Source organism: Vulpes lagopus, chromosome 9, assembly GCF_018345385.1.
Source record: "Vulpes lagopus strain Blue_001 chromosome 9, ASM1834538v1, whole genome shotgun sequence".
NCBI classification, from domain to species: Eukaryota; Metazoa; Chordata; class Mammalia; order Carnivora; family Canidae; genus Vulpes; species Vulpes lagopus.
In genome coordinates this window covers 47,722,298-47,737,903 of record NC_054832.1, presented here as the reverse complement: position 1 = coordinate 47,737,903, position 15,606 = coordinate 47,722,298, and the positions used below count along the sequence as shown (strand labels likewise).

Here is a 15,606-nt window from a genome sequence, read left to right as displayed (position 1 = left end):
GAAAAAAAAACAAAAAACAGCAAAATGAATAGAACTGAGACTAAATCTTGGTGTAAACCCCACCTGTGGTATGGTGACCCACAATCAGGAAGGAATTCAAAACCCCAAGCTTCTCCTTGAAGAGTGAAGGGCTTTTGTGTTTTTCCAGTAGGCTCCTGGCCCAGTGGAGCTCATGACCCTGAGTCAAGACCTGAGCTAAGATTAAGAGTCAGATACCTAACCAACTGAGCCACCCAGGTACCCCAGGAGAGAAGCATTTGAACCCCACCTCAGGCACCCCAACTTTTAAGAACGGCACCCAAAAGACAAGCCTCCAAACATGTGGGTCAGAAAATAATTGGGGCCCATGTCTATGAGGCCTACAAGGCTACAAGGAACCTAAAATCAGTTCTTGAAGTGTGCAGATTCACTCACCGCAAAGCCCAGCACAGAGGCAACCAATTAAGAAGTGCCCACACTTTCTGTGAAAGAGGCTCCTTCACTTATCTTAAAACTTCAGCCAGAGGGGCAAGCATCTAATTTAACACACATCTAGGTGCCTACAATAATTCTCTCCAGAAACCACAGGGGATGGGTGCAATCATCACTCTTTCTCTCTGCTGTGCTCCAGGCCCCATCTGTCAGTGTCTTGAAGAAACCAGCTTGTGTAGGCATCTGGTTCACTGGCTTCTGTGGCTGCAACACAGAGCACACATCCTGCAATAGCCTGGGGGTCGGCAGGCCTTGTGTTCATGGGTTCAACGGAATGGTAGTACACAAAGGTACAGTTCTTAACAGGCTGTCACCTCAGGGTTCAATGCGAAGGGAGCAAAGAGAACGCCCAACTCCCCAGTCTTCCCCTGAAAAAGGAATATTTGCATATTTTAAAACCTGCTGCCTAAGCGTCTGGCTTCCAATCAGTCTGGATAGAAGTATTGACTGAGATCCTTGTCCCCCTTAGGACACTGACTGGTCTTGGCACACCCTCACCTACTGGGAGCCATTACGAATAAAGCTGCTTGGACAATCACAAAGGTCTGAGACAAAGCCAAGAGCTAAGACAGGGTTGAGCATAGGACTCCTCTCCTACAGAAGCCATTCCTTCAAGAATGAGATAGCTGTTTTCACTAATGCATATAAAAACCTCAAAAGAGTCAAGAAAAAAAAAAGAGGAGTTATGCTACAAATAAAAGATCAAGATAGAACCTCAGAAAAAGATCTTTATGAAACAGAAATAAGTGAATTACATAAGAGTCCAAAATAATGGTCTTAGGATGCTTACCAAGCTAAGAAGAAGAATGAAGAAAGTGAAAAATTTTGAAAAAGAGACATAAAATACAAGAAAGTACCAAACAAGTCACAGTGCTGGAGAATACAATAACTGCATTGAATATTATAAGTGAGGGATTCAACAACAGACTAGATGATGCAGTGGAACAAAAGCATACATGAGCCCCAAGACAGGGCAGTGGAACTCATCCAATCAGCACAGCAAAAAAGTAAAAAGAAATGAAAAAGAGTGAAGACAGCTTAAGAGACGTATGAGACAACACCAAGTAGACCAACATTCATATTACAGGTATCCCAGAAGGAGAAGAGAGAGAAAGGGATAGAAAACTTACCTGAAAATAGAAAGGCTGAAAATGTCACTAACCTGGGGAAGGAAACAGATAACCAGATCAAGAAAGTTACAAGTAAAATGAACCCAAAGAGACCACAGTTAGACACATTATAATTTACAAATCTTAAAAATGGCAAGAAGAAAGGAACTTGTTACATACAAAGGAAACCCCTACACACAAGAATGCAAACACTATTTCAGAAGAAACTGTAAGCCAGAAGAAAGTGGCACTATGTATTCAAAGTGCTAGGAGAAAAAAAAAATTCCAACCAAGAATACTCTACCCAGCAAAGGTGACCTTCAGAATTGAAGGAGAGATAAAGAGTTTTCCAGAGAAGCAAAACCAAAGTTAAGTTCATCACAAGACCAGCCTTCCAGGAAATCTTAAGATTTCTTTAATCTGAAACAAAAGGGTGCTAATTAGTAACAGGAAAACATGAGAGTACAACTGATTCTTGAACAACATAGGTTTCAACTGTACGGGTCCACTTATACTCACTTTTTTTTTCTTTTAAAGATTTTATTTATTCATGTGAGACACACAGAGAGAGGCAGAGATAGAGGCAAGCGAGAAGTAGTCTCTCTGCCCATCAGGGAGCCTGACCTCAGGATCATGACCTGAGCCAAAGGCAGACACTCAACCACTGAGCCAACCAGGCATCCCTATACTCACATTTTTTTTTACAGTATGGTACCACAAATATATATATTTTAAAAGATTTACTTATTTCAAGAGAGAGACCACATAGGTGCTAGTGCTGGAATGGAGGGAGGGGCAAAGGGAGAGGAAAAGAGAATCTCAAGCAGACTCCCCTCTGAGTGTGGAGCCAAACGCAGGACTCGATCTCACAACCTCAAGATCATGACCTAAGCCAAAATCAAGATTCGGACACTCAACTGAGCCACCCAGGCAGCAATGTTTTCTCTTCTTTAGAATTTCCTTAATAACATTCTCTTTCCTCCAGCTTACTTTAAGAATATAGTAAGAATAGGGATCCCTGGGTGGCGCAGCAGTTTGGCGCCTGCCTTTGGCCCAGAGTGCGATCCTGGAGACCCGGGATTGAATCCCACATCGGGCTCCCGGTGCATGGAGCCTGCTTCTCCCTCTGACTATGTCTCTGCCTCTCTCTCTCTCTCTGTGACTATCATAAATAAATAAAAAAATGTGAAAAAAAAAGAATATAGTAAGAATATAAGAAAATTATAAGAATTATAAGAACATATACAAATTATATGGTAATCAATCCTTTATATTATCATTAAGGCTTCCTAATAAGCTAGTAGTAATCAAGTTTTCGTACAAAGTTATATGCAGATTTTCATCTGCATGGGGAAGTTGCTGCCCCTAACTCCTGCATCGTTCAAGGGTCAACTGTATAAATCTCATTAGTAAAGGCAAATATAGTAAAATCCAGAATAAGCTAATAACACAAAGGTGCTGAGTTTATTATCATTTACAAAGCTAGTAAGAAGGTTAAAGCATGAAAGTAAAAATAATTATAAGTTCAATAATCTGTGAATGCATAGATAAAATAAAAAGAAATAAATCATAACATTAAAAACACAAATAGTGGAAGGGAGTGTAAAAATATAAAGCTTCAGAATGAACTCTAGGGGTGCCTGGCTGACTCAGTCAGAGAAGCATGGGACTCTTGATCTTGGGGTCATGAGTTCAAGCCCCACATTGGGTGTACAAATTACTTCAATAAAGAAATAAACTTTAAAAAGCTTTAGAGGGCAGCCCTGGTGGCGCAGCAGTTTGGCGCCGCCTGCAGCCCAGGGTGTGATCCTGGAGACCCAGGATCAAGTCCCATGTTGGGCTCCCTGCATGGAGCCTGCTTCTCCCTCTGCCTGTGTCTCTGCCCCCGCCCCCCTCTCTCTGTCACTCATAAATAAATAAATAAAATCTTTAAAAAAATAAAATAAAATAAAAAGCTTTAGAATACATTCTAAATAGAGTGGCTCTGAACTTAAAGTAGACTACTAACTTTTTTAAGAAAATATTCTGTCATGGAAAAAGGCATCAGATTCATGCCTGCTTGAAAAAAAAAAAAAAACTGGGACGCCTGGGTGGTTCAGTGCCGAGTGTCTGCCTTTGGCTCAGGGCATGATCCCAGGGATCAGGGATCAAGTCCCGTGTTGGGCTCCCTGAAAGGAGCCCGCTTCTCCCTATGCCTGTGTCTCTGCCTCTGTGTGTCTCTCAGGAATAAGTAAAATCTTAAAAAAAGAAAAAAAAAAAGAAAAGAAAGAAAAAATTGAAGATTAATTAGTATGTGGGTTTCCTGTTCCACATGGGAATGGGAAAATGCTATAGGTTCTCTAGTATTGCCCACACTGGAAATAAGAGGAGGAGGAGGGGGAATGAGAGAAAAAAAATAATCACACAATCTTGGGAACAATCTCACATTATGAAGAGTCTGCCAAGAAACGGTTTTTTTTTTTAAGATTATTTACTTATCTCATTTATTATTACTATTTATTTATTTATCTTATTTATTCATGAGACACACACAGAGAGAGGCAGAGACATAGGCAGAGGGAGAAGAAGGCTCCCCACAAGGAGCCTGATGCAGGACTCGATCTGGAACCCCAGGATCATGCCCTGAGTCAAAGGCAGATGCGCAATCGCTGAGCCACCGAAGCATCCATACCAAGAAACATTTAAAGAAGTAAATATTTGTTTCTACAGTAGCTTTGGGCTTATAGTTCTTGGAATGACTAATTTCATCCATCTCAGTAACAGGAAGCTTCATTTCAGCAATGCCTTATACAAATATTAATTTAAAAAATATATAAAATAATGCAGTTTATCTCTTCCCATTACCCCAGCAACCATAACAACACTGTGAAAACTGTTTTGCTTGAAAAAGAGTTAGTGCTCAACAGGGCAAATATGCAACCTAGAACACTCTATCTAATAAAGCTATCATTCAGAATACAAGAGGAGAGAAAAGTTTCCTATACAAAAGCTAAAGGAGTTCATGACCACTAAGACAGCCCTACAGGGAATGTTAAAGGGAGCTGGGAGTGAAAAGACAATGAGTAAGTAAGAAGCCCAAAAGTAGTTAAAATACATATATCTGTAAAAATCAGTCAAGGGACTCACAAAATTAAAGGAACTAAATTAAGATGCCATATACCTAAAATGTGGCAAGAGAAGTAAAGAATGGGTTCAACCTCACACGACCATCAACTTAGATAGACTTCTGTAAACAGATGATGTAATATACAAACCCAATGATAAACACAAATCAAAAACCAGTGAAATGCAAAATATAAAGAGAAAGAAATCCAAATATAACACAGAAACCATGAAAGAAGACAGCAAGAGAAGAAAGGATCAGGGAAAAACTACAAAAGGAATCACAAAACAAGTAACAGAATGGCAACAAATACATGCCTACCAATAATCAAAAGTCTAAATGGCCTAAACATTCCAATCTAAAGACACAGAATGACAGAATGGATAAAAAAACAAGACCCATCTACATGTTGCCTATAAAGGACACATTTCAGACCTAAAGACACATGCAGATTTAAAGTGAGGGGATGGAGAAAACACTAATTGGGCAAATGGATGTTAAAAGAAAGCTGGGGTAGCAATACATCTATCACACAAATTGACTAAAACAAAGACTATAACAAGAAACAAAGATGGACACCATATAATCAGTAGGGACAATCCAACAAGACATAACAACTGTAAATATTTATGCACCATGGGAACACCCAAGTACATAAAACAGTTAATAAAAGTATAAAGGAACTGAGGCACCTGAGTAACTCAATCAGTTAAGCACCTGCCTTTGGTTCAGGTCATGATTCCAGGGTTCTGGGATCAGGCTCTCTATGGGGCTCCCCACTCCATGGGGAGCCTGCTTCTCCCTCTCCCTCTGTCTGCTGCTTCCCCTCCTTGTGCATGTGCTTTGTCAAATAAATAGAATCTTTAAAAATATATATATATAAAGGTACTAATTGATGGTAATGCAATAATGGTAGGAGACTTTAACACCCCACTAATGTCAATGGACAGATTATCCGAACAGAAAATCAACAAGAAAACAGTGGCTTTGAATGGCATACTAGACTAGATAGATTTGACAGATATATCCAGAACATTCCATCCTAAAACAGCAGAATACAGATTATTTTCAAGGGCACACGAAACATTATCCAGAACAGATCACGTTAGGTGACAAAATAAGTCTCAACAACTTCAAAAATATCAAAGTTACACCATGCATCTTTTCTGACCACAATGTTATGAAACTAGAAAACAACCACAAAAATAAACGAACAAATAATTCTGGAAAGAGCACAAATATGTGAAGGTAAAATAATATGTTACTAAACAATGAATGGGTCAACCAGGGAATCAAAGAAAATTTTTTAAAAACACGTGGGGACAAATGAAAATGAAAACACAACAGTCCAAAGTCTTTGGATTGCAGCAAAAGCAATTCGAAGAAGAAGTTTATAGCAATACAGACCTACCACAAAAAGTATGAAAAATCTCAAGGAAGCAACCTAACCTTACATCTAAAGGAGATAGAAAAACAAGAACAACAACAACAACAACAAAAAAAAACAATTTCAGAAGGAAGGAAAGAATAAGCAGAGCAGAAATAAATTATATAGAAACTAAAAAAAACAATCAAACAGATCAATGAAACCAGGAGCTGCTTCTTTCAAAGTTCAACAAAATTGATAAACCTTTAGCCAGACTCATCAAAAGAGAGAAAGGAGTCAAATAAACAAAATCAGAAATGAAAGAGGAGATGGGACGCCTGTGTGGCTAAGGGGTTGAGCACCTGCCTTCGGCACAGAGTGTAATCCTGGAGTCCCGGGATCGAGTCCCACATCTGGCTCCCTGCAAAAAGCCTGCTTCTCCCTCTGCCTGTGTCTCTACCTCTCTCTCTGTCTCTCTCATAAATAAATAAATATTTTTTTTAAAAAAATGAAAGAGGAGAAATAACTGATATCTTAGAAATACAAAGGATTATAAAAGATTATGAAAAATCACATGCCAACAAACTGGACAACCCAGAAGAAATGGATATAATCTCCCAAAACTGAATTAGGATGAAATTTAAACAGATGGATTACCAGCAATGAAACTGAAGTACTAATCAAAAAACTTTCAAAATAAAAGAGTCCAAGACCAGATGGCATCATTGGTGAATTCTACCCAACATTTAGAGAAGAGTTACCACATATTTTTCTCAAACTTTTCCAAAAAATAAAAGGAAAACTTCCACATTCATTCCATGAGGCCAGCGTTATTACCCTGATACCAAAACTAGATAAACACACCACCAAAGAAAACTCCAGGCTAATATTTCTGGTGAACATAGATGCAAAAATCCTCAACAAACATTAGCAATCCAAATACAAAATACATTAAAAAAAAAAAAATCATTCACCGCAATCAAGTGAAATGTATTCCAGGGATGCAAGGGCTGTTCAATATTTGCAAATCAACCAACTTGATACATCCATCAATAAGAGAAAGGACAAAAACCATATGATCATTTCAATAGATGCAAAGAATGAAACTGGACCATTTTCTTGCACCATACAAAAAAATAAACTCAAAATGGACTAAGGACCTAAATATGAGACCTGAAACCATAAAAATCTTAGAAGAGAGCACAGGCAGCTATTTCTCTGACATCAGCCATAACATCATTTTTCCTGATAAATCTCCTGAGGCAAGGGAAACAAAAGCAAAAATAAACTATTGAGACTACATCAAAATATAAAACTTCTGCACAGCAAAGGGAACAACCAACAACCAACTAAAGACAATCTACTGAATGGAAAAAGATATTTCAAACATTATCTGATAAAAAGTTAGTATCTAAAATATATGAAGAACTTAGACCCAAAAAAACAATCCAATTTAAATATGGGCAGAAGACATGAACAAATATTTCTCCAAGACATACAGATGACCAAAGGACACATGGAAGGATGCTCAACATCACTCAGCATCAGGGGAAGGCAAATCAAAACCACAATGAGATATCGCCTCGTACTTGTTAGAATGGTATTGCCAAAAAGACAAGAAATAACTAATGTTGGTGAGAATGTGAAGAGGAATCCTTGTGCACTGTTGGGTGGGAAGGTAAACTGCAGAAAACAGCATGGTGGTTAATCAAAAAATTAAAAATAGAACTACCACATATGACCCAGCAATTCTACTGGGTGTTTATCCAAAGGAAATAAAAATACTAACTCAAAAAGATATATGCATTCTCATGTTCACTGCAGTATGATTTACAGTTTCCAAGGCACAGAAGCAACATGTGTGTCCATCCATGAATGCATAAAACAAAGTGTTATGTACATACACATACAATACAATGGAGTATTTTGGGATCCCTGGGTGGCGCAGCGGTTTGGCGCCTGCCTTTGGCCCAGGGCCCGATCCTGGAGACCCAGGATCGAATCCCATGTCAGGCTCCCGGTGCATGGAGCCTGCTTCTCCCTCTGCCTGTGTCTCTGCGTCTCTCTCTCTCTCTGTGACTATCATAAATAAATAAAAATTAAAAAAAAAAATACAATGGAGTATTTTTCAGCCATAAAAAGAATGAAATCTTGCCATCTGTGAAAACATGAAAGGACTTTGAGGGCATTATACTAAGTGAAATATGTCTGACAAGAAAGACAAATGCAGTATGATCTCATTGTGGAATCAAACAAAATCCAAACTTATAAATAGAGCCCCTTTGGTTGCTGCCAAAGGTGGAGAGGGAGGAGAAGGGGGTTGGTTAAATGGTTAGTGGTCAAAAAAGTATAAACTTCCAGTTATAAAATAAGTCCTAGGATGTCCTGTACAGCGTGATAACTGCAGTTAATAATACTGTAAGTATATCTGGAAGTTGCTAAGAGAGTAAATCTTAAAAGTTCTCATCAGGAGAAAAAAACAGATGGATGTTTACTTATTGTAAAGTAAACAAATCATATCATTTAGCAATATGTACAAATATTGTATCATTGTGTCATACACCCCAAAATAATGTTACATGTCAATTATTTCTCAATTTAAAAATATATAGATAAGGGGACACCTGGGTGGCTCAGCAGCTGAACACCTGCCTTCCGCCCAGGATGTGATCCTGGAGTCTGGGGATTGAGTCCCACATCAGGCTCCCTGCATGGAGCCTGCTTCTCCCTCTTCCTATGTCTTGCCTCTCTCTGTGTCTCTCATGAATAAATAAAATCTTTAAAAATATAGAGAGATATAGATAAGTTAATTAAAATGGTCCCAAATGATTCCTTCCTTCTGTTGGGGCCCAGGGCAGTTTGCCCCAAAATGTACCACAATGGTATACTGACTATTCTGAATTGAAGCTATTTGGGAAACTGTTGTGAAAAGACATGCAGACCCTCCTCTGAACCCCTGAAAACAGAAATAAATCTCCCACATGAAAAATTACCTTCCCTGTACTACGAAGTGAGATAGGGTTGTTGTTTTTTAAGATTTTATTTATTCACTCATGAAAGAAACAGAGAGGGAGAGAGTCAGAGACACAGGCAGGGGGAAAAGCAGGTTCCCCACTAGGAGCCTGATGTGAAACTCGATCCCAGGCCTGCGGGATCACGCCCTGAGCCAAAAGCAGATGCTCAACCTCAGAGCCACCCAGGTGCCCTTCCCTGTACTAAGAACTAAAAGAATATCCTTATCACACCAGAGTTGGGGGCTTTAAAACCTAAAAAGCAGGGTAGCCCTGGTGGCTCAATGGTTTAGCGCCGCCTTGAGCCCAGGGTGTGATCCTGGAGACCCAGGATCAAGTCCCACGTCAGGTTCCCTGTATGGAGCCTGCTTCTCCCTCTGCCTGTGTCTCTGCCTCTCTCTCTCTCCCTGTGTCTGTCATGAATAAATAAATAAAATCTTAAAAAAAAAAGAAAAACTAAAAAGCAGTAGAAACAAAACTTACTGCAAATCTAGTATTTCAGTCTAAACTCTGCTTAAAATTCCTTACTAATTAAAGCTCCAAAAACTCTGTTTTCTTTATCCTGCCAATTTCTCACAAATCTGTCTAAAAGTGTATAAAAAAACTGCCTGCCTTGGCCATTTCTTTCAGTCTTCATTAGTGGACCTCCGTGCATACATAATTAATCTTTGGTTTTTGTTCCTGTTGCCTCAGGTCAGCTTAATTCCTAAACCAGCTGGAAGGATCCTGAGAAGAAAGATTTCCCCCTCTGTACTTCTAATCTTCACTCCTTTTGAGTAATCCCCTTCCTTAAACGTAAGGCGGACTTTACTGGCTCTCTAAGAAACAGAATATGCAAAAGTGAAAGGTCATTACTTCTACTTAGGTTACAAAAACTGCAACTTCCTTGACACCCATTCTCTCCAGGGTTTCCTTGCACTGCGCGGCCAGCCCCAGGCCAGCCCCAGCGGAAGCTGCGGTGTCTCAGGGCAGCCCTTTGGGGAAGCCGCCCGAGGGAATGCAAATGCCTGCCTACGACCACCTCAGCAAAGCTACAGGCCTAATTTTCCCTCCACCTCTCCACTGAGCCCTCCAGTGGAAACCTCAGCAGCTCAATACCTTGATTCAATCCATTTGAGAAACCTGCTGCCAGAGGCACCCAGCTAAGCCTCACCTGGATTCCATAACCCAAAGGAACAACGAGATTTATGTTTGCTGTTTTAAACCATGAAGTCGTGCAATACTTTGCTATGCAGTAAGAGATTAATAAACTGGTACCTGCCTGATTTTTCAGCCTTGGTTTGTATCAGTTTATTCTCCCACTTCAAGTTCCAGTCATAATTTCAGGTCCTCAAAAAAAAAAAAAACACTTTTTCTTACCTCAAGGTCTCTATCATGTTACTCTCTACTGGAATACTCTTTTGTCTTCATTTTCCCATTACTTGTTAACATCCAATCATTCATTGTATCTCATCTCTGGCTCACACCCTTCCCCTTCCTTCAAGATCAGGTTAGGTATAACTTTGCTTCTTTCCCCAACTCTTTGCATTAATTACATTTACTCAATTGACTACCTTTCCTTCTAATCTGTAAGATCAATGAAGAAAAGTGTTTCTGTCTCCAGAGCTTAGAACAGAGCCTTGTTCACAGTAAGCACCTGGTACAACTCTGTTGAAAAATAAGTGTTCCTAATAGTGTTTTGTAACATAGATCACATATAGAAAGAGACAGAAAAGTGAAACCTCAACCACTCAGAAGTAGCCCCCAATTTCATCAAACTCCTGGAAAATATCTCCAACTCAACTTACTGACATCTTGCTAAGAGAAAAGTCTAGGAAAAAGAGAAACGATGAGGGCTACAAAAATGCATGAGAAGCTGGAAAATCGGTAATAATTAGTTCCAAAACACTTCAATTTATCTAGGGAAGAATTTTTCTTATTGCCTTTGGCTTAGAGTTTTATTACTTAAGAATCTTTCTAGGGACACCTGGGTGGCTCAGCGGTTGAGCCTCTGCCTTCCGCTCAGGGCATGACCCCCGATTCCAGGATGGACTCCCACGTGGGGCTCCCTGCATGGAGCCTAATCCTCCCCCTGCCTCTGCCTCTTTCTCTCGAGTAAGTAAATAAAATATTTTTTTAAAAAATCGTTCTAGTCCCTCTTGATACTGATTTTTCTACCCTTTCCTATCTTCTCTGGTTTTCAGGTTTGTAGCACAGGTGGCTGGCTATACGCAACACATGGGCGCTGTAGATACCCTACCTGCCATCAAATCCAAGGTATTGATTGTATTGCTAGCTGTGTGACTTGGATACGTTGTTTAACCTTACTACCTCAGTTTCCTCTTTGTAAAAAAAAAAAAAAAAGATAAAGTAACAGTTCTCACTTCCTAGGATGAAAATGGAGATTAGGTAACACTTAATGCAACGCCTGGTTATGGTTAAGGCGTCTGTTATGCCTGTTACTATCGACACAACGGTGACGCCACTAAAATGGAACTTTTACCTCACCAAACGCTGTGAGTTGGGAATTTGAGGCTAGTTTTTTTTTTTTTTTTAAGATTTTATGTATTTATTCATGAGAGATACACAGAGAGAGAGAGGCAGAGACACAGGCAGAGGGAGAAGCAGGCTCCATGCAGGGAGGCCGACCCGGAGACTGGATCCCAGGCTAACGCTCAACCACTGAGCCACACAGGGCTCCCGGCTAGTTTCATACTTAGTATTCCTCCCACCTCTCTGCCTATATCTTTTAACATCTCCCCATCTGCCTATAAGCATTTTGGGAGGATAACGATCAAGCCTTACTACCTTTTATTACCCTTAACAGCCCCCCACAACCTCGAATATAGCAGTCAAAAATGTGTCTTTTAGGGTTCAAAATAAACACCTAGTTCCGATAATATTACCCTATGCATCACTGCCCACCGTCTCTCTCCAGTGCCCTTTCCTGGACAGGTAAACCAAGGCCCACGAACGGTCTAACAGAGACAGCCGAACCTGGGACGACAACCCAGCATCCTTCCTTAACATTATGCAGATATAACAAAGAACTCAAAAGAATTTTTTTTAAAACCTAAATAAGCACAAAAATCTCTGCTTTTTAAGTCGTAGTAATTTCCAAAAATCCCACCACCTCCTCTTCAAAGCCTGGTAGACCGTGAGCCGCAGGGGCCGAAATTAAACATTTTCGCGGCGGTCCAGGTGTTTCTCCCTCTGAGGTGCTCTGTTTTCTCTTTCACAGGAAGGACAAGCAGGATTCCCAGATTCTCGGGGGGGTGGGGGGGGACTCACTCCTCCGCAGCCACCTGGAGCGCTCCAGGGACATCTGGCCCTGAGCTCCTGGCTCCGTTACGGAGCAGCCCGGCTGAGGAGGCCGCGACCGGGGCCCAGTCAGCAGCGAGGGGAGCGGGAGTCAGGGCTGCGGGGGTACCTCAGGGCCTCGGAGTCGCCGACCACAGCCACGTCCGCGGCCGCCAGCAGCAGCCCTCGGGAGCCGCGGTCCCGGAAAGACGCCACGGGCCAAAGGCACAAAGCGCCAAAGCCGCGCGGCCAGGGCCATGACCTACAACTCGCGGGCCTCACGGCAGACCGTCGTGCAGCGACGCACAGCGAAGGCCGCTCAGGCACTTCCGGAGGAAACCACGACTCCCTCCCCTTCCTGCCACGCCTCTTCCGCTACGCAATTTCCGGTCCCCAGGTTCAGGGGGAGGGGCGGACGCGGTGGGCAGGGCCTTGGAGGCTCTTCCGTGCCTGCGCGCAGTGACCTCTGGCCCGGGGACCGCTCCCTCGGGGGATGCCCCGGTTCCTGCTCCCGCCTTGCGGGGTCGGCGCTTTGCCGTGGGATCAACCGCCAGGATGGAAAGTTCTCAGATGCGATCATTTGAGTGTGCAAGAAAAACATGACCTGTTTATTTAGAATTCTCTGCTAGCCTTCAAACATAGGAGTAATAATAATAATAAAGGGTCCTTTTTGGGGAAAAAAAAAAAGGCTTGGAACAATTAACCTTTCCATAGAAAGAAAGCAAAGAGATGGAGAGATTGGAGGAGGCGTTGGGGGGGGGAGGGGGGAGAGAAACCAGAGTAGAGAAAGTGAAGTCCAGGCTGGCCTTAGTAGAGAATGATGTGGAAAACAACGGCAGAAGAAAAAATAATAATGATAAATTTTCCCGTAATAGCCTACAGCCCATGGACAAGCACCTTCCTCAAAGAAGGCTCAGCTGGGCACCCCGGGGGGCTCAGCGGCTCCGCGCCGCCCTCGGCCCAGGGCGTGACCCTGGAGACCCCCCCCCCCCCCCCCCCCATCAGGATCGAGGCCCGCGTCCGGCTCCCTGCATGGAGCCTGCTTCTCCCTCCGCCTGTGTCTCTGCCTCTCTCTCTCTGTGTCTCTCATGAATAAATAAAATCTTAAAAAAAAAAAAAAAAAGCCTTAGCTTCCTTGGGCAACCGTAGTTTGACATTAGCCCAACCTCTAGGACACTAAAAATCCCTGGGGAAATTTCCTTTATCTCTACTCCCCACCCTGCAAGATAAATGTCAGCAATTATCCTCCTTGTAGTGCACTGATACACATCATGACTGAGGTTTTACTGGACAGTCGTAAATGACCTTTTTCTAAATAATGATAGCCCTTCAAGGTCTTGGAAACCTTGCTTCCAAATTCCCTAGAGACTTTTACCCTATCCCAAAACGCCCTCACAACTTTATTTTATTTTTCAAGGTTCCATTCATCTATTCATTCATGAGGCACAAAGAGAGGCAGACACACAGGCAGAGGGAGAACCAGGCTCCATGCAGGGAGCCCGATGCGGGACTCGATCCTGGGTCTCCAGGGTCAGGCCCTGAGCCAAAGGCAGGCACTAAACCACTGAGCCACCCAGGGATCCCCCTCCCAATTTTAAAGTATGATCAGCAACTACTTACAACCCCAGAGCACTTTGCCCACAGGTGCTGCTTTAAGAAAACCACCTTTTTTTTGCACTGAAGTCGTCTCAATAATTCTTTCTTAGTTATTTGCTCCAAACCCCAGTATTTCACATCAGAAAAAAAAACAAAACAAAACAGGGAGAGGAGGCCTCTTGAGAAAAAGGTGATGCCCTTGTTTTCCATGGGATGTATGGTACAAAACCCTTGGCTTCCCCTCAGATTTAGTAAGATTGATACCTTTCACCAGAGCAGAATATTTTTAGAAGGAATGAAGAGGTTTGAATCTTACTTCAGGATTGATGTGGGTGAAAACACAAGCTGCAAATGGAGTATGCACTATCTAGATTATGTGATTTTTTTTTTTTTTATGGGCAATAAGGGAAGACAGTCATAGTTTTTTAAAAATAGGTTGCATTGGGATCCCTGGGTGGCACAGCGGTTTAGCTTTGGCCCAGGGCGCGATCCTGGAGACCCGGAATCGAATCCCACATCGGGCTCCCGGTGCATGGAGCCTGCTTCTCCCTCTGCCTATGTGTCTCTGCCCCTCTCTCTCTCTCTCTCTCTCTCTGTGTGTGACTATCACAAATAAATAAAAATTAAAAAAAAATAGGTTGCATTTAAAAAAATAGGTTGCATTTATGTAGTACCTATATTATACTCCAATTATTATGTTTTGTTGTTAAATCTTTTGAGAGTAGATTATATATATCACAACTCTTTGTGTCTAGAAACAAAGACATTCTCTTATTTAGTCCAGTACAACTATTAAATTCAGGAAATTGAAATTGAATACTATAACATGGGGCTTAAACTCACAACTCTGACATCAAGAATATCATGTCTACCAGAGGAGCCAGCCAGGTACGTCTCTATTCATCTTTCAGATCTCAGCCCAAATGTGTCTTCCTCAGAAAAACTTTTCTTGATTCCCCCTACTATACTTTCATTTTCTTTATGGATCTAAGTTTGTTTTGTAATGTCATATGTATATTTGTGATTATTTGTTAATCTGGAGTGTACTTTTTTTAAAGATTTTATTTATTTATTCATGAGACACAGAGAGAAAGAGAGGCAGAGACACAGGCAGAGGGAGAAGCAGGCTCCATGCAGGGAGCCTGACATGGGACTCAATCCCAGGTCTCCAGGATCACACCCTGGGCTGAAGGCAGGGCTGAACTGCTGAGCCACCCAGGCTGCCCTGGAGTGTATTTTGGATGTAGAGTCGATAAGAATTGGTAATGTGTGCTTTTGCTCTACTGTAAACTCAGTGACATGTTTGATTTTTGCCTATTTCTGGGCCTAGTCCAATTTCTTCATTCCTTCAACAAGTGTGTGTTGCAGGTCTATAACACGCCTGGTACTCTTCTAGATATGAATGAACAACTTCCTAGTGGAGTATATATTTCAGCTGGGGAAACACAATAAGCAAAAATAAATAAGTAAAAGATGTACTAGATAATGATAAATGCTAATGAGGAAGATAAAACAGAAAGAGGTACAGGGCATATTTCTGTGTAGATACTGTAGTTTTAAGCAGAGAGTGGCCACAGAAGACCTGAAGGAGACATTTGAATAAAGATCCAAGGAAGAAGGACTGAACCAGGAAGATAAGTGAGGGCCAAGCATTTCATGTAGAGAAAAAGG

At 41.6% G+C, this 15,606-nt stretch overlaps 2 protein-coding genes across 4 annotated transcripts in view; one reads left to right on the top strand and one right to left on the bottom strand.

Annotated features, from left to right (window-relative positions):
• The window catches only part of RMDN1 (regulator of microtubule dynamics 1), a 49,349-nt gene extending 36,577 nt beyond the window's left edge, over positions 1-12,772 (bottom strand). Inside the window, exons 1-2 of one of the 3 annotated variants that reach the window (XM_041768538.1) lie at positions 12,470-12,604; positions 10,318-10,389 (exon numbers count right to left, since the gene is read on the bottom strand). Coding sequence is in view for 1 of the 3 variants with exons in the window: in XM_041768536.1 (XP_041624470.1) it covers positions 12,470-12,598 (129 nt within the window). In the remaining 2 variants the exon portion in view is untranslated. Of the gene's footprint in view, positions 1-10,317; positions 10,390-12,469 lie in introns of all 3 variants that reach the window. The other 2 variants (XM_041768537.1, XM_041768536.1) reach the window with 2 other exon arrangements.
• Positions 1-15,606, top strand: part of WWP1 (WW domain containing E3 ubiquitin protein ligase 1) — a 178,518-nt gene that overhangs the window by 161,949 nt on the left and 963 nt on the right. Inside the window, exon 24 of the mRNA XM_041768531.1 lies at positions 11,244-11,316. Within this exon, the coding sequence (XP_041624465.1) occupies positions 11,244-11,316 (73 nt within the window). The remainder of the gene's footprint in view (positions 1-11,243; positions 11,317-15,606) is intronic.